The sequence below is a fragment of the Lynx rufus genome, unplaced genomic scaffold (assembly GCF_022079265.1).
Source record: "Lynx rufus isolate CCGP_SWC_20201006 ecotype Redwood Valley unplaced genomic scaffold, mLynRuf1.p SCAF_3, whole genome shotgun sequence".
NCBI lineage: Eukaryota > Metazoa > Chordata > Mammalia > Carnivora > Felidae > Lynx > Lynx rufus.
The window spans coordinates 7,926,588-7,946,092 of NW_025814845.1; the positions used below are offsets into that span (position 1 = coordinate 7,926,588).

Sequence of the window (19,505 nt, forward strand, 5' to 3'; positions counted from 1 at the left end):
GCTAATTTGTTATGTTTCCTTATCTGTTACTCCAGCTGCAGTAAATCAGGTACCACAGCCATTGCTAAGAGCCAATATGTAAGGGCACAGAGACACTGAAGAGAATGTCAGAATCATCCTTTTTCTTTTTTGGTAGCAATGGGTTAGAACCTAAATGAGATTATTGATAACCCAGGACCAAATTTTAAACTCACTCTTGTAGGAAAAAAAATTTTTTTTTCAAAGCCTTATTACTATTATCTTAAAAACGTATATGGAGGGGCACCTGGGTGCCTCAGTCCAGCTTCAGCTCAGGTCATGATCTCACGGCCCGGTCTGTGGGTTCAACCCCCACGTCAGGCTCTGTGCTGAGAGCTCAGAGCCTGGAGCCTGCTTCAGATTCTGTGTCTCCCTCTCTCTCTGCCCCTCCCCCCCTCACGCTCTGTCTCAAAACTAAAATAAACATTAAAAAATAATGATAAAATAAAACATATATGTAAAAAAATATAATCTAACATACATACATACACACACACACACACACACACACATATTTACACACGTGTGTTAAATAGCCAGTTCCTCACTTCTGAATGCATGGTAATTTTTAGTAATAAGTTTTATAAAACTTAGGTAACTGAAATTGAATGTTCTAAATAGTTTTTATACAAAAATTGCTCACTTTTTTTTCCTAAGTCCTATTCTAAATGAGTTTGGAGGGGCATATTGTTTAAAGAAGTCTTCCTTAATTGAAACTTAATGAATAGTAATTTAATGATTTTCTTTTCTCATTGGGAACTTTTGATAACTCTGAATCCGAGTTATGGTGGAACAGAAATTCACATAAGAAGAGCTCGGGTAGGAAAATGAGTCCGTACTCCATTGTTTAGTGTGATGATAGCAGATTGGTTCTTTCCATGACAGGGGATAGGAAGTGTTTCACATGATCTAGCTTCATCTGCAGGCAGTTCTATTTTTGGTAATGTAGAGAGCTGGAATTTGAGAGTTGTCCAGAAAATAAGTGCAATAGCTCTTTACAGAACTCTAAAATTCCTCAGGTATGAGGTAGTTGGAGAACTCTTCTAAATAATGTGTTCAAGCCTAGGAATGAGATGAGACCTAAGATGCTATGAACATTCGTACGTATTTTGACTCTTTTAGCATTGAGTAGCCTCAGCAAAGAACATAACAGCTAAGAATATAAACTGGTTGTCGTGTCATTAATTTTCTCAATAGGTCAGGAATTGTGGACCACGTTATTACTTCCTTATAATTCATAACTTGACTTTAAACTTGATGAGAGTAGTTTTTATTTGCTTTGTAAATGATCCGTCTTCTACACCCATGACTGAAATTCCGTAAAGCAAATCCATACTGGATTAATATCATTTCGATCATGCCTGGAGAGAAGTAGGAAGCCTAACTTCTTAGAGTTGTGCTGTGACCGTTTGGGAGCCTATTGACCGTTTCCACACTTAATACAATGATTAAGACTGCAGGGAATTCGCTCTTGTATAGTCTGTTTTTGACAGCTCTTTTAAAATTCCTACTCGATTTTCCATAGTTGATCCGCTATGTCTTTGAGACCCTGTGTTTTTAAGGCCTCTATAAGTCTTCCAGGATTTCCACAGCAAAATTCTAAATGTCATTTCCGCCCCTACCTCACCCTAAACGAATATGTATGTCAGGTAATCTATATGTAATGTATACAGGTAATGTACATCTAAGCTCGAGAGACACACAAAAACACACACAGGTAAGCTTGCATATAAACTAATGTACAGGTCAGACAGTCTGCTAGGCTGTGGTAGCTGGAGCTCTCAAAAAGGTTAAAACTGCAGTAGTTATAGCTAAATAAAGACAATAGAGAGGCAGAGATGCAAATGAGGTTATTTTGTATAACAGACTCTGTTGTAAGCCTTGTATTTATTGACTTAAAGTGTAATGACTAAGGGTTACTGTAGGGGTATTAATCCTGTATTTTCACCTGTGGGCACACTTCTTTATATTGAAGACTTACATTGTAAAACTTCTGTAGTAGAATGTATTTAATGATGTGAAATGTCTTCCTTTGGTCTTTGCTTTATACTTTTGGGGAAGGCTACATTTCGGACAACTCTTAACATATGTTTCGATTTGAGATTTATTCAGAAAGAAACTTTCCCAGGCCAAAAAAAAAAAAATTCATAAAACATGGGTTAAGATCTTGATTTTAACAGTGATTTTTGTTTTAGTTTACTGCTTTGATTTCATATGTTAATTCCAGGGTAAAAATACTCATTGCGTACTCAGATTTGCAAGGAGGAGTTATTTAAAAATAAGTTGTGGGTTTTATCAAACTGGTAGTTTATTATGGAGAATAAATTGCAGTGTTTTTTCTCCATATGGAACTATGTAAACTGCTAATAAGGTAGTTTGAAATGTCTTTCTGCTTCATACTTCTGAATATTCAACATCTGTGCTAGTCTATGATGATACTAAGAACAATTTGTATCTGAATCCCTTTTACCCCAGAGAGAGAGAGACATAAGCACTTAGATAGAGGTTATAAAATGTACCAGAAGGATTGAAAGCATTGGTAACTGTAGTGTATCATTAATCATTTTTTCAACTAAGCAAGTTTGAACATGGATTGATGTCTTTACCTTCTATCTGAGCTCTACAGGCTTCAGAATATCAGTTTAACATTGTTATATCTTTTCATATCTCTGTGTCTTCCAGTACTTTCTCCGCACAGGGCTTGATATAATGTGAATTGGATTTGAATAGCTGTTTGTTGGACTGTATCTGCTATATCTCTCTTTATAATTAGTAAAATGAGGATTTAATTCAAGTTGTTTGCATTTATTACTTGGGATGCTATTTAACTGTAAGGTGTTACATATTACCATCTTGATCAGGTGCAAGAAATATTTATTCATGAATTGGAGCATGTATGAGAATAAATTTCATATTTCCTGTTAATTTCATTTTATGGTACAGTGCAGAATATATATATAATAAAAGTGGTTTGTAAATGGTAAAACACATGCAGCTATTACATGGGGACATTGTCCTAGCTCTTAAAACAAAGTAGTCCTAATTACTAGATGCCCACTTAGCTTTTCATATCACAAATATTTGTATGTGTGGGCTTGTTTTTAGTTCTGACATTTTACAATTTGTCCTTTGTTTACATGCAGCAAGGAGTTATGGGCGAAGACGAGGTAATTCCTTTCTGTTTGCTATGGTATAACTGTTTTTAATTGGGTTTTACTGATCAACTCTATAATTAGCCTAGATTTTTTTTATGCACTGAAAACTCACAGAAAAGTTATATTTTGATTTGCACACTTGTCAAATTTTTGAATCCTGTATCTCTTAACTTTAAAGCACATTTCCATACTAATCTGGTTACTTAATAAATGTTTTCCTTTTAAACTGTCTAGACTCTAACTGTTTATTTTCATACCTTTTAAAGTAAAGCTGCTGTTTATAGTTTGCTTAAGAAAAATGTTTAATAAACACTAGTGAAGGTGACTTGCAAGGCGATTTTTCTGCTCTCTAAATCTGTAACTGGTTGCCATACCTATGTATATAATTTCCAACTCCAGTTTATTAGTTTTATGTCTGACCCAGTTGAAAGTAAATAATACCAGATAGGCTATTGTTAACACTGGTGTATGGAAATCATGTTGCTAACATTTCTGTGTGTCTTCGGAGAATATAATGCTTTCCTTCTCCCTCCCTGGACCGTGCAGGCACACTCACACTCTCTGTCACACACCCTTTCTCTCTCCCCGCAACAGTCTTCCTCTCTGGGTTCTTGCTATCTGAAGGACAAAACGAGGCCTCTGAGATGCCGGACTACTAAACCTCTTTGGAAAGCAGCTGACAGTGTCTGTGGCGCTTTAAACTTGGCTTCTCTTTTGTATGTACAGAGAGACTGAGAGGGAGAAAAGTACATGGGATGCAAAGAAGCAAAAGTAGCTTTACCTGCTAGCTTATCCTCTAAGTGCGCAATAATCATGATACTTACGTAGCTGTCATAAGGACCAAAATGAGTAAAAAGGGTTTTCCTTGACCCCTGAAATCTCCCTTGAGCCATGGAGGATAGACCATAATAATAGTGCCTTTTGATACATTTTATAACTGTGTGCCAGTGCTTCACTTTCTTTTCATGTGGTCATGAGTATGTGTACTTCGAAAACAAACAAGCTAAATCTTTCTGCCACTGCTGATGACAGAAACAAGTATTCTATATTCTTAAGTAGTATTTCCAGTTTTGTATTTCACATTGTCTGAATTTAACTTCCTTTTTGGAATCTGTTTTTTTCCCATGCTTGACTAAATCTCTTGGTTCTTTAGTTTTCTTAATGAAAAAATTATAGGATATAGAAACTCAAAACTCAGACACTAAAGCTGAATAACTTTCTGAAGGTTGCGGCTAGCAACTGAGAAGAGAGGGGGAAGGTTAGAACTTCAGTACCTGTTTTCACATCTGTAGACTGCCTTGTTTCGCTGTGCTTTTTAGGTATTTTTGAAACTACGGAGCATATTTAATTTAGGATCTTTTCCTTTTATACACTTTCATCTTGTAACCCTAGTGGTTTATTCTTAATGTAATTTGGCATACTCCAACATAATATCAGGACTTAGGAAGTTCTCAGGAACTAGGTGTCAGAAAGTCCTGTTGTTTATCATCTTTTTTCTCAGTTTAATAATGGTAGACTATGATTATGATATTAAGAAAAAGCAAAATTTTCTTCTTTCAGATAGAAACTTATTACTGCTCTTCATGGCTCCCAGAGGATAGAGATCTATAAGATTTCCTCTACTTTAGGACTGCCTGTCAGCTTTGGAAGAAAGAAGACTCTCACATGGTCCCAAGGCTTCTACAGAAGCTTTCTGTAGGTCGGAACTGACCTGTCATACTTATTTGGCTTAGTGTGGAGGGATAACGCCTGAATTTTCCTCTCAAGTTATATGGCGTTAGTAATTTTTTAGTTGGTTCTCTGTGAATAGTCAGAGTCTGCTTTTAAAATTTCAATTTTGGGGGCTCCTGGGTGGCTCAGTCGGTTGGGCGGCCGACTTCGGCTCAGGTCATGATCTCGCGGTCCGTGAGTTCGAGCCCCACGTCGGGCTCTGTGCTGACAGCTCAGAGCCTGGAGCCTGTTTCGGATTCTGTGTCTCCCTCTCTCTGACCCTCCCTCGTTCATGCTCTGTCTCTCTCTGTCTCAAAAAAATAAATAAACATTAAAAAAAAATTAAAATTTCAATTTTGATAATCAAATGAAAAGTGTACCTATTATAAATACCTATTGAGAAGGTTATGTGAATTTGAAAGTACTTTGACACGGTACGTAATAAAACATTAAAAAAAAAAAAACCCACACACATACCAAAGGAATGACTCAGAAAAGACTAGAAGTAGCCTGGCTCTCTTCCTATTTTCTACTCATTTTTTTCCCCCTTCTGTGCTAGATACAGTGCCATTATCACACTGATAATTTTTTAACTTCCAAGATCCCCCTTTTATGGGCTTCATGTTTAAGGTTTGGTCCATCAAAGGAGCTGCATTTGTTAATTTTATTTAGTCATTTTTCCTTTCTTAAAAAAAAAAGTCTTACACATATCTGATCTGCTCATATGGGATGTGTCACAATAAGTTGATACAGTTTGTACCAAAAATAAGACATTGCTCTCCACCACTGCAGTAGTCGGTGAGCAGCATTAATTTTTCATAAGACATTTTGACTTTGTAGTCCACTTGGGGAAGAACTATATTTTTCTTACTTGCCACCTTAGACTCATCTTTAAGCCCAGGCATAGAGGAGCTGTTTTCATTTAAAAGATTTCCCACTGGACTGCAGTCAAACCAAATTACTACCAAAATGACTTTATATATTTTAATTTCCTTAATAATGTCAATAAGAACTTCACATCAGGCTGTTTCTAGATACTAGTATATGAAATATACCTTAGGAATATTCAAAATTTAATTGTACTGGAAGTAATTAAGAAAGAGCAAGTATTTCTTTCCCTGTTTTTCACTTGCAACCTGCCCCAACTCCTCTGCGTCTCTACACCCTAAGAGCCATAAAAAAGTTCTACCTCAGAGCTGCCTGGGGGGCAGGATTAGGAAGGAGGGAGACTCTCATATGGGGGCGCAGTCTTTAATATATGGAACACTATCTTTCGTGTTTTATTTTCTGTTCGGCATTTCTTCCCTTCAATTCTAAGAGTGAACGTACTGGTCTGGGTGGGAGTGTGAAGAGAGGTGTGAAGTGTAATGTAAGTTCTATCCCACCTCTTCAAACGTTTTTATATTGCCATCTATTCCTTTCGTAAAGGATTAAAGGGCTACTGTGCTCCCAAAGGAACAAAAATATATGCGATATTTTAACAAATAGAAATAGAACCTATTTTAGTTAATAGGACTAAACATCATAATGCAATCTTTTCTAGCAGGTAATCTCAAAGCTTGAATTAATTGCTTGTATATGGAATGAAATAGAAATTATTTTAAAGGGAATGAAATTATGGAAGCTCAGTTAGGGAGGTTGGATTTATTTACACTATGTAGCCATTCAGATTTATGCACTGTAATAAGCAAGGAATTATTAGTAAGACAGTATACTATGTATTGTTCTAAAATTGACCCCGGGATGTTCTGAATTGGTTCGATTTGGTTTCAATCCGTTTGACTCTTAAACAGTCTTGTGAAGTAGCCCGAGTAAGGGTACACTCCCTAAATACCACCACTCTCAAATCCTTTTATGATGAAATCAAGGCTGAAATTCTTCATCTTTGGTAAATGCTTTTGATACCTGTCAAAGAATGGGCAAAATCTCCAAAGCATGAAGAAAAAGCCAGAGTAGTACTAGAAGACAGAGGTCAGCAAACTGGCCCACAGGCTAAACCTCCTGTTTTTATAAACAAGGTTTTATTAGAACACAGCAATGCCCATTCATTTACTTTTGTCTGGTTGCTTTGGAGCTACAATGATGGCAGAGTTGAGGAGTTACAACAGAGAATGTAAGGCCCACAAAGACTAAAATATTTTTTACTCTCTGGCCCTTCACAGAAAAAATTTGCTTACCCCTCCTCCTTGAAGAGACTTACTCTGCCTAACTCTACACCTATACCCAGCCAGACCAGTTTCTAAAAAGAAACAAAATTTTAGTGAACTTACGGCCAAGTATAGTATGTCTAGAAGTTAATGTACAAAGACATAATAACTAGGTTATAATTGATTATTAAAATTAAGTATCCATCCCCTATGTGAAAAGGATGAACCTATTTTGGGGACAAAATCTCTTTAGGTGATAAGGGTACCTTAATAGCTTCTCAGTTCTTTGGAAAAGCATGCCTGATCAGTGATTCTATCTGATTAAACAGGTAGTGCTTGAGAAAGTGCAGTCTCAAACCTACTTCTATTGTTTTGATAGTGGGTTTTTTTGATCCTTTCATATTAAATAAAAATCATGCCATCACATTGGTAGATTTTCTACTCCAATAGAGTGACTGCTAAGATCTTAGAAGATGAGAAGAATATTCATAGTCATCTTTGATTTATATAGCTTGGTTTTTATTTTTAGAACAACAGTTAGTAAATGAAAGTACAGGATAACACATTGAGATCAAAGAATTATGCCTAGACTCAAGTCATAAGTTGCCTAATTTTGTACAAATGTTTTCCTTTCCTGCCTCCCCCTTTTTGATATGTTGAGAAATTTCTCTATTCTGGGCTTCCAAAATAAGGTCAAAATCTGAAAATATAGGGGTGGTTTGGGCATAGGCACATAGCCAGTGGAGTAAAATTAGTAATTGCTTACAACTCCTCTAACAGCACATACCAGAAAATCATGTACTGGTTGCTAACCATCATTCTGTCACATGGCCTAGTCATAATTTAGCCTTTAGCCCCATCTTCAGTTAAGGAAGCTCCTAATCTGGCTTTTATTATTGTGTGGAATAAACATTATTATAGGAATATAGAAAAATCTCATGCATTCTCTAAGCCTTTTTATTTAAAATATTTTGAAATGAATAATTTGAATCCTAATTGTCCACATAACAAATAAGGCTCATTTATATTTGAGGTAGTGGCTGTGTTTCTTTACTATAAAACCTTTGCCAATTTTCTGTTTTGGGAAAAGGTATATTGTTAGTCTTGTAATAGGAATATAGATCCTCTAACTTTGCCTTCACATGAAAAGGATTTTGGTGACCTGTTTAAAAAGCCCTGGCAATACGGAAGCTGTATTAGACCCTTTCATTGGCAATGATTAGGCAGCCTTCATTTATTCTTTTTTTTCATGTTTTTCATATCTCATTCACTTCTTACTACTTCCTCTGTAATTTTTATTGTAACTACTATTTTACCTTTCAGATTTTTATTGTACATTTTAGGTGACTAACTTACCGTAAGGTATTTTACTTGAAGTAAGTAGGGCTTTTAAAAAGCACATAGTTAAGAATGTCTCCAGTTTTCTATATTTTACCTTGATATGGCCTTTGGAATATTTCTGTACTTTTGCTCAAGCAAATATCTTCTACCTATAAAGCTTTTCCCCTCTTTTCTCCTTTACATTTTTGTCTCTAAAACTATCACATTCTTTGTAAATCTCTTAAAGAATTCTTAGTTAGATGCTCACTCTAATCTTGGTTGTAACTAACCTCATATTATATTAATTCTCATGTTTATAAGCGTGTATGTTATAAATGCCTATGTATATTACAGACAAATATGGATGTATATACCTCTTAAGTTAGAATCACTGAAGTAGGATTTTTGTGTAACCATTCATACTTGTTGCCTGGTAGTATTAGTCAAGAATGTCATAACAATAGTTAGAGAATATAAATGGAGCATTTGATGTCAAGGTCAAATGATGATTTCTAAAATAGAGAAAAAAAACAAAAACAAAACCCTACCCCTTCAAACAATGTAGTCTAATTACAGTTTAAAATTCTTTTGACTATAGAGCTTGTTGATCAATATCCTTACTTTGCTGCTGGTTTTAACAGCATGGAAATTTCACCTTTAACATTATCTATGTAGGGTGCCTGGGTAGCTCAGTCAGTTAAGCAGCCGACTTCGGCTCAGGTCATGATCTCACAGTCTGTGAGTTCGAGCCCCGCATTGGGCTCTGTGCTGACAGCTCAGAGCCTGGAGTCTGCTTCAGATTCTGTGTCTCCCTCTCTCTCTGCCCCTCCCCTGCTCATGCTCTGTCTCTCTCTGTCTCAAAAATAAATAAAAACATTAAAAAAAATTTTTTTTTAATTATCTAGAGAAAAACAAAAAACACATCTAATTACTATGGTAAGAAGCTTAGGAACAACCATATCCAGTTCTTTTAAAAGAAGAAAACATTTGGGGGCATCTGGGTGGCTCAGTCGGTTAAACGTCTGACTTCGGCTCAGGTCATGATCTCATGGTTCGTGGGTTCGAGCCCCACATCCAGCTCTGTGCTGACAGCTGGGAGCCTGGAACCTGCTTCAGATTTCTCTCTCTCTTGCCCCTCCCCCACTTTCACTCTGTCATTGTCTCTCAAAAATAAATAAACATTAAATTTTTTTTTAAATAAAAGAAAGACATTTTAAAATTTCATAAGTAATTGCTTTTAGATACTTAAAAATGTCAGTCTCAAAGGGAAATTGTAAGATTTTGTAGAACAGAAATTACTGTCAGTTATTTCTTTCTTATTGGTGAATAGAGTCATTATATGAATATACCACAATTTGTCCATTAACCTACTGATGGACATTTGAGTTAGTTTCCATTTGGACCTATTGTAAATAAAAGTACCATCAACATTTTTGTATCCTTTTTCTTTTCTGTGTGTGTGTGTGTGTGCGTGTGTGAGTGTGTGTGAGTGTACATGTGCACATAAGCACTCATTTCTCTTGGATATATAAGAGCAAAATTGCTGGTTTATAGAATGAATGCATATTTTAACTTTATTAGAAACTACCAAGTAGCTTGCCAGTTTTACACTCCAACAGAATATAAGACTGACTTTGTACTGTTAGCTTTTTAATTTTACCTACCCTGATACATATATATGATGTCTCATTATGGTTCTAATCTGCATCTTCCTGATAACTAAGGGTCATATGAAGCACCTCTTCATACCTTGTAACCCATTTCATTATACTCTTTTGTCAAGTTTCAGTACAAGTCTTTTGTCCATTTTTAATTCAGTATAAGTCTTTTGTTCACTTAGAGGAGTTCTTTGTGTATTTTGTCCTATTTTCTGGTAGTTGCTTGTCTTTCCACTTCACTAACACTGTCTTCTGATAACCAGAAAAATATTTAATTTTGATGGAAGTCCAGTTGTTTTCTTTTATCTTTAGTTCCTTTTAATCCTAAGAAATTACTGCCTATCCCCAAATATCGTGAAGAAATTCTAGCAACTTTGTTGTTTTATCTTTCACATTTAAGTCACTGATCTTTCTTGAATGTATTTTTGGTATGGTGTGAGAATAGGGATCAAGGTTCCTTCCCCACCCCCCACACCTGGATATCCATTGGTTCACCACCATTTTTTAAAAAAAAATTTTTTAATGTTTGTTTATTTTTGAGAGAGAGACAGAGTGTGAGCCAGGGAGGGACACAGAGAGGGGAAGGCACAGAATCAGAAGCAGGCTCCAGGCTCCAGGCTCCAGGCTCTGAGCTGTTAGCATAGAGCCCGATGCAGGCCTCGAACTCACAAACTGTGAGATCATGACCTGAGCTAAAGTTGGATGCTTAACCAACTGAACCACCCAGGCACCCCTCTTCACCACCATTTATTGAAAAACATCTTCCTTTCCACATTGAACTGCATGGATACTTTCGAAAACATGAAGTGACTGTAAATGTATGGGTCTGCTTCTTGACTCTGTTTTGTTCCAGTTAGCTATTTGCCTATCCTAAGGGTTACATTCTTTAATTTTTTTTTTTTTTTTAACAATTAGTTTATTTTTGAGAGACAGAGCGCAAGCTGGGGAGGGACAGAGAGAGAGAGGGAGATGCAAAATCTGAAGCAGGCTCCAGGCTCTGAGCAGCCAGATGTGGGGATCGAACCCACGAACCACGAGATCATGACCTCAGCTGAAGTCAGATGCTTAACTGACTAAGCCACCAAAGCTTATGATTATTTTTTTATATCATTTTATACTATTATTATAATTATTAATAATCATAGCTGACCAGTAAATCTTGAAATATGGCTGTATAATTCTCTGACTTTGTTCTTTTATGTGATTTTTTTAACTGTTTTGAATTCTTTGATTTATCATAAATTTCAGGACTTGCTTGAGAGTTTCTAGAAGACAAAATGTGCTCGGATTTTGAATGCCATTGTATGCAATCTATACATGAGATAATTTCACATCTCACATGTTGATTTCTTCTCTCTATTCATTTATTTCAGTCTTGTAGAATTTCTGAGCAAATTTTTGTTTTCAGTGTAAAGGTCTTACATATCTTTTGTTTAATTTATTCCTAGGTATTTGATGAGTTTTGATGGCATAAGGAATGGCACTATTTTAAATTTTTTCCCTATTATTATTACTGTCATCTGGAAATAAATTGATTTTTGTAAGTTAATTTTATATTTGTTCCGTAGCTAATGCACTTACTTCAAGTAGTTTGAGTCTCTTGAATTTTCCATATAAAATCATGTTCGTAGCACAGACAGTTTTACTTTTTCCTTGCAAGTATTAAACACTTTATTTTTTCATCTTCCTGCACTAGTTCTACCAGGATAATGTTGAATATAAATAGTGAACATCCTTCCAGACCTCAGGGGAAAAGCATTAATAGTTTATCATTAAAGATGTAAACTGCAGGTTTTCAGTGCTCTTTATCAGATTGTGGAAATTCTTGCCTATTCCTAGTTTGCTGGGAGTTTTTAATCATGAGTGGCTGTTGAACTTTATCAGATGCATTTCTTACATCTGTGGAAATGATTGATATTTCTAGTTCCTTGTGTTAATATGAATTACAGTAATTGATTTTCAAATGTCAATCAGTCTTATATTCCTGAGGCGAGCTCCACTGAATCATGATGTATTTTCCATTTTTTATTTCTAGATTCAACCTGTGAATATTTTCTTTACAATTTTTGCCTCTTGTATTCTTGATATATAGTTTTCTTGTAATTTTCTTGCCAGGTTTTTACTATCAGGGTTGCAAAACTAGGTAGGAAGTTTAGCTGTTTATGTTCATAGGCTCTGTGTTGGTTGATGTCCCCTTTTTCATACTTAGTACTGGTAACTTGAGTTTTCTAATTTTTCTTGATGAACTTGATAAACTCTGCTTAGAGGTAAATCAGTTTCATGTTTTTGAAGAGCCATTTTTGGCTTTGTTGACTTGCTTTCATGTTAGTCTATGTTTTATGTCATTGACTTTATTTTTTTATTTCCTTCATCTTTCCTTGTGTTTAATTTGCTATTCTTTTTCTATCTTTTTGTGGCAGAAACTAGGATTATTTTAAGCATTTCTTGTTTTCTAACATGCGTGTAAAAGTAGTTTTCCTCTAAATATGGAAATTTTCCTCTAAATATGTAGCTTATGCTGCATCCCATAAATTTTATGCTGTGTTTTCATTATCATTCAGCTTCATTCTTTTGAAATGTAAGAACCTGAAAATATATCCTAGTTTCAGAGCAAAAAAAAAGGAGGAAGCTAATTGAATTTTGGTTGAAAACTGTTGCAACTATTTTAGTCCAAATTATTTTATAATCCAATTTTACTTCTCTCAGCACACATCCTTTTACTTTTGCTGTAATTTTCATGCACTAAATGTAGGTATGTGTCATTCTCAGAAAGCATGTTCATAGTGTACTGTATGTGAAGTAGGTCATTACTTAGAGAATTGTATTAAAGTTGTGTTTTGAGTTGAATTAAATTGGGTTATAAGGAAAGATAATTGGCAAGATAAAACATGATGTTTTGGGGGACACCTGGGTGGCTCAGTCAGTTGAACGTCCGACTTCAGCTCAGGTCATGATCTCACGGCTCATACGTTCAAGCCCTGTGTCAGGCTCTGTGCTGACAGCTCAGAGCCTGGAGCCTGCTTCAGATTCTGTGACTCTGTCTCTCTCTCTCTCCCTCCCCCACTCATGCTCTGTCTCTCTCTCTCTCTCAAAAATAAGTAACATTAAAAAAATTTTTTTTATTTAAAAACGTGATATTTTTGTTGTTGATGTATACTCAGTTAACTCCTCTTTTAAAAGAGCATATAATTCCATAGTTTTTATGGCTTCTATAAAGAAAATGGTCATGATTTTACAGCAATGAAGGTTCTTATTAGTATGTGTAATATGTTCTTAGCCTTTCCATTACATCCTTTGTTTAGCTGAGCTTTGGTTACTAGATTTTAGACATATAGATTATGGATGTTTGATAGTTGCTTTACTAACTATATCTTATTTATTATAGTTAAAGTGGTATTTTATAATACAGAATCATCATTAAATGCAGTTATAATATGAATATGCTTACAACATTATAGTTAACACAGAAAATTTAAATCCTTTTTGGGTCATGACCTCTCTTACGTAGTGATTTCCTTTGTCACCGTATTTAGTATTTCGATTTAGACTCTAAATATTTATGATCTGTATTTTTTCTCAAGATAAATGTTTGTTAAAAAGAGTGCATATCATATTCATGGGACTGCTAAATTCATATGTGTGTTAGGGCACTTTAGAGTGAAATAATTTCCAGTGCATTGGCATGTCTGAAATAAGAATAATTTTTCTACTAAAAACTAGTTAAATGTATGTGTTTTTCTGCCTCATGTTATTCCTTTTCAAATATAGAATTATTGAAGTCCACCTTAGAAATTGAACCAGTTACAATATTATTTATAATGGATCTTGATTTTTTTTTGTTAAAGTTATTAGATAAAATACTTTGAAGGGCTTTCTTTCTGTTGATCACACAGATTATTGACATTTGTTTTTCATTGACCCTTATTTCTAATACCAAAGGTATTGGAGAAGTTAATTATTCACAAAGTTCACATAGGCATCTTTCAGAACATCTTATTTAAGTTGAATTTGAATCTGTGCTATAATTTCCTATTCCTGTACAAATAATGATCTTTCTACCTGGTTTTGATGTTAAAAACTTCCAATTCTTATTTCTAACATCCAGCCAACTACAGTTCACAGCACGTGAGTCCCCTTCTCATCCCATCTTTCAGTCTGTGCAGGCCATCACATTTCATATCGCCTTTGTTGATATCACTTGCACTGTTATGTGTCATATCAAGATGATGAGATAGTTACTTTTTTTTAAGTGTATTTATTTTGAGAGAGAGAGAGGGAGAGAGAGAATCCCAAGCAGGCTCTGCAGTGTCAGCACAGAGTCCAGCGCAGGGTTATTAGATCTCAGGAACAGTGAGATCATGACCTGAGCTGAAATCAAGAGACAGACACTTAGCTGAATGAGCCACCCAGGATCCCTATTTAATGACGTTTTATGACTTGTATATATTAAGGTACAATGCTACAGGTTCCATGCATTGTTTTTTCATCCCCCCCACACCCAAAAAAAAACAAAAAACAAACTTTCATTCCATCTTGGAAGAAAAACAGTTTGTCTGCGTTCTTTCTCTTTTTCCATCAGAAGAATCATCTCCTTTTGATGTCTTTACTTTATAAAACTCTACATGCAGTGTGACTCTCATCCAACTTCACTGAAATTGCTTCCCTTCTGAAGATCGTGCATGTCCTCAAACAGTTGTCATTTTTTCAAGTGTTTATCTTAACATCGCACGTTGATACTTCGTTGCTCTTTTTTTTTTTTTTTTTTTTTTTTTTTCCTTTAAAGCTTTGTTCACATTTTTCTTTGGAACTGTTATAATAATGCTTCGGCTTCCCTCATACTTTCTTACCACTCCTTTCTCGAGCTTCTTGAATGTTCCCTCACTTTCTTGTAAGTTTCCCAAGGAACTACCCTCATCATTTGTCTCTGAAGTTTTCATCAGTGGTACTACAAAGAATTTTATAACCTGTCACTTTTGTAAAGTTGACTCTCTTCTCGAAAATGTGGCTTATTTCCTTCCTCCATTCCATTTGCATCTGCCCACCTTATTTTGAATTCTGAACATCCTCTCAGCATGTGAAGCTGCACTTATCGATCCTCTCTTTTTCTTCTTTCTTTCAAGGTTTTATTTAAATTCCAGATTGTTAACATACAGTGTAATATTAGTTTCAGGAGTAGAATTTAGTGACTTATCACTTACGTACAACAACCAGTATTCATCATACCAAGTGCCCTCCTTAATGCCCATCGCCCATTTAGCTCATCGCCCTGCAACGCTCCAGTTGCGCTCCAGCAACGCTCAGTTTGTTCTCTCTAGTTAAGAATCTGTTTCTTGGTTTGCCTCTCCCTTTTTTTTCCCTTTGCGCTTTTGTTTTGTTTGTTAAATTTCACATATGTGTGAAATCATATGGTGTTTGTCTTTCTCTGACTGATTCATTTCACTTAGCATAATACCCTCTAGCTCCATCCACATCATGCCAAATGGCAAGATTTTGTTCTTTTTTATGGCTGAGTAATATTTCCTTGTATATGTGTATCACATCTACTTTATCCGTTCATCAGTTGATGGACATTTGAGGCTCTTTCCATAATTTGGCTATTGTTGATAGTGCTGCCATAAACATCGGGGTGCATGTGACCCTTTGAATCCATACTTGTGTATCCTTCGGGTAAATACCTCATAATTGCTGGATCGTAGGATAGTTCTATTTTTAGTTTCTTGAGGAACCTCCGCACTGTTTTCTAGAATGGCTGCACCAGCTTGCATTCCCACCAACAGTGTAAGAGGGTTCCCCTTTCTCCTCACACTCACCAACACCTATTGTTTCCTGTGTTGTTAGTTTTAGCCATTTTGACAGGTGTGAGGTGATATCTCCTTGTAGTTTTGATTTGTATTTCCCTGGTGATGAGTGATGTTGAATGTCTTTTCATGTGTCTGTTAGCCATATGGATATCTTCTTTGGAAAAATGTCTATTCATGTCTTCTGAACATTTTTTAACTGGATTATTTGGTTTTTGTATGTTCAGTTTGATAAGTTCTTTATAGATTTTGGATACTCACCCTTTGCCAAATATGTCATTTGCAAATATCTTCTCCCATTCAGTAGGTTGCCTTTTAGTTTTATTGATTGTTTTCCTTCCATATCTACCCTTTTTTATGCCAGCTTTTGGTCTTTATTGTCCTTATATTTAGTTAATGATTCTTACTATTATAACATCTTTTAGTTCCTCCTTTCCGTTATTTTTCTCTGTTTTGTTTCTCAGATATCCACGCTTTACTATTACAGTGTCTCCTCTGTCCATCCTTCCTGATCCACTCATTTCTAACCACTTTAACCACATTTGCTGTAAGTCTTCCTAAAGCACCAGAAAAGTTATCTTGCTTGAGCCCCTGTATCCAGTTTTTTGTTTTAATCACCCACTAAATAAAACATCTCCTTTAACTCGACATTCAAGGCTAAGTATTCTGGCTAGCCTCAAAACTGTTTTCTTGCCTTTACTCTCCTTATATCCAACATGTAGTAGTCAACCATGACTACTCTCTGTTTCTTAAATAAATTCACATTTTCCTCCTTTGTCCAGTGTGTCTCCTTCCACTTGGAAAATTTACTCAAAACCATGTTCTAACAAATATTTCAACTTAGAAGTATCTTACCCAATCTAATGCATGCACTCAGTAAATACCACTATCTTTCCCTTTTTACCACAGTTCCTATCCAGTTTCATTTAAGGATTTTAGAAATTATCCAGTTATTAGCCAGGTTACTCCTTCCTCCAGCAAACTTCCTCTGAAGTACTTTGAAGCTTTCTTATGACTATGTGCCATAGTTATATGTATAGATCTTATCTTTTCTAACTGTACATCCCCTGAGAGCAGGGGACTATATTTTATTAGGTCATTTAATTTTTTGATCCCCATGGAGTCTAGCATCAGGATTGCTGCACAGTAGAGGGTTGTACAGGATGTGCCCTATATAAAGGGTCACCTCTGAAGGGTGGGCTCAGATGAGGACCAAAGTCCTAGAGGGGATGCCTTTTTCTGTTTTGCACATGTGCAGAAACCCTGTCTACCCTCTTACATAATTGTCACATGTGTGACCAATTAACCTTATATGCAAGTCTTCCGTGTTGCCTTTGTCCTTACCGTGGTCTGCAAGTGGCTTTTTATTATGTCTTATCTATTTAGTCTGTGCCATTTCCCTTCTGCCACCAATTTCTCAAAGGTTTCTCCTATTACACATCCAGTTTAACCATCCCCATACCTCAGATTCTTGCTGCTTTCCATAAATAATTGAAGTGATCTAGTGTTTGCAGTATAATTGTTGTCATATGACTATGTTTATTTCTAAGTCATTCTTCAGACTGCTTCTCTTTTGAATCCAGGTAATTAAAACCTTAAACAATCTGAATTTCCCTTATTTTTTATATGCCTGTGTCACCTTCATTGTTTAAGCCTTTGAATTTGTCATTCCTATCTTTATGCTTGACTTTGTCATATCTTTAAGATTCAAGTTATATTTGTTCTTATATTTTAGGTCGTTCTTCCCTCTTTCCAATAGATGATGGTCTGCTTGATGATGGCCATAATGATCAAGTTGGGGTTTTAAATTCTCCCACATGCTATTCTGCTCATCAGAATGGAGAACGAATAGAACGCTTCTCTCGAAAAGTGTTTGTTGGTGGTCTTCCTCCAGATATTGATGAAGGTAGGGTGATGATTTGAGTTTAAAACAAACAAACAGCTAAAATATAATGTGAATGGAGGTATACAATTTTTTTGCCTCTAGAGATTTTCATTCAGAATGGACATCCATTTCTATTTCAATATTTTATCACCTGTTGAAATGTTAAATCGCTAATTGGACAGTTTCAAGTTTTTTTCTTTATATGTTAAAATGCATATGGTTACTGTGAACCTTTTTTTGTAAATAAGATGGTCATACAAAAATCTTTTCTTATAAAATTTAAAACCTGCTACATTACCATAATACAACACACACGAAATAAAGGTAACCAGCCATGAAACTCTCCCTGCAGTTCATGATAGTCAAAAGTTTAATTCCTTTAAGGATAAGTAGGCTTTTAGAAGCAGGTAAGAAAGAGGCAGTAAAACCCCAAAGGGTAATGGAAACAGCATAAACAGGAAATTCAGGTTATACAAAGGCATGTATAAACATGTGTAAAAAATATTCATGTGTAATAATAATAAAAGAAAATAATTCAGGGTAAAGATTTAAAAGTACTGAAACTGTCTTAATGTTTGTAAGGTTGTGGGAAATCTGCCACTCTTAGTAACAACTAATAGGATATTGCTACACTTTGAGACATTTTTCAGTTATGATTCAAATATCCACAAACTTATTCTAAGGACTCATTAGTATAATAAGGTTTTCATGTGATGAAATAACCTAGACCGTATCATTGGATTTGACCTAGGTGTATTTCAGTGAAACTACCTGACATGTGTCAGACCTTAGTATATTTTATGAGTATGATAACTTTATATGTCTTATTTGCACAGAACTTTCTTTGCCTATAAAATTGTACTTATTAAGCAGTAACGATCTCTTTATTTAACTTGATATACTGTTGGCGTGTTTTTCAAGGCAGTAATATTTATGGTTTGGTGTACTAAAATCCATTAGTATCCATACAGTGTTATATAAAATTTTAAAACTCACACTGAATTGACTGCTCTGGCCAATGTGCTGCTTAAAATTGAATTTATTTTGACTAAAATAGCTATTTAGTTCATATATCCTTTTAGTAAGGCTATTAGACATGTTTTGAGTTTTCATATTCTAGTTTATCTTAGGCTACTTGGTACTTTTAAACATTAAATCTTTAACTTATACAGGAATTTTTTTTTAGAATGAACCATTAAAACTAATTCCTAATACATATTATTATACTTTTTTAGATGAAATAACTGCTAGCTTCAGAAGATTTGGGCCTTTGGTAGTAGATTGGCCTCATAAAGCAGAAAGCAAGTCCTATTTTCCACCAAAAGGTAAGAGTTTTTATTGTTGATATTTTCTAGGGAATCAGTTTTATGAGAGCAAATAAGATACTGTCAATTACTTTGTGTTTTCTTTTAGAATTGCATATCATCACACCTTTATATAAAACTAATAGAGTAATTTGTGAAGGCTGGTAATGTGTCAAAGTGAGGAAGAATGGTCCTTGTGACTATCCTCATTTCCTTTAAGGCAATCAGGAATCATAAGACACTTGTGCTATTATAAAAGATATGATGGTTTGACAATGATTTCAGACTCAAACCAGCATTGAGTAATTTCTCCGTCTGAAGCATCCTTCTAAGTAACTTGGGTACAGACATATAAAAAAGTGTCCCTCTACACAGGGAAATTGAGATCTGTGTGAAGTGAGAAAAAATGTGTATAAACACATGAGTAGTATAAATATTGCAACATTTACTCAGGTGTTCCAAATAATAGCAGATAACAACAGAGCGATACTTAACTCTGTGGGTGAATTT

The 19,505-nt window shown here is 35.2% G+C and overlaps 1 protein-coding gene across 8 annotated transcripts in view; it reads left to right on the forward strand.

The window, feature by feature from the left end:
- CPEB2 (cytoplasmic polyadenylation element binding protein 2) overlaps window positions 1-19,505 on the forward strand; it is a 68,825-nt gene that overhangs the window by 36,131 nt on the left and 13,189 nt on the right. For 5 of the 8 annotated variants that reach the window (XM_047090594.1, XM_047090592.1, XM_047090595.1 and 2 more), the window contains 3 exons: window positions 3,162-3,185; window positions 17,542-17,712; window positions 18,927-19,016. In XM_047090594.1, coding sequence (XP_046946550.1) covers window positions 3,162-3,185; window positions 17,542-17,712; window positions 18,927-19,016 — 285 coding nt within the window. The remainder of the gene's footprint in view (window positions 1-3,161; window positions 3,186-17,541; window positions 17,713-18,926; window positions 19,017-19,505) is intronic. The other 3 variants (XM_047090597.1, XM_047090593.1, XM_047090598.1) reach the window with 1 other exon arrangement.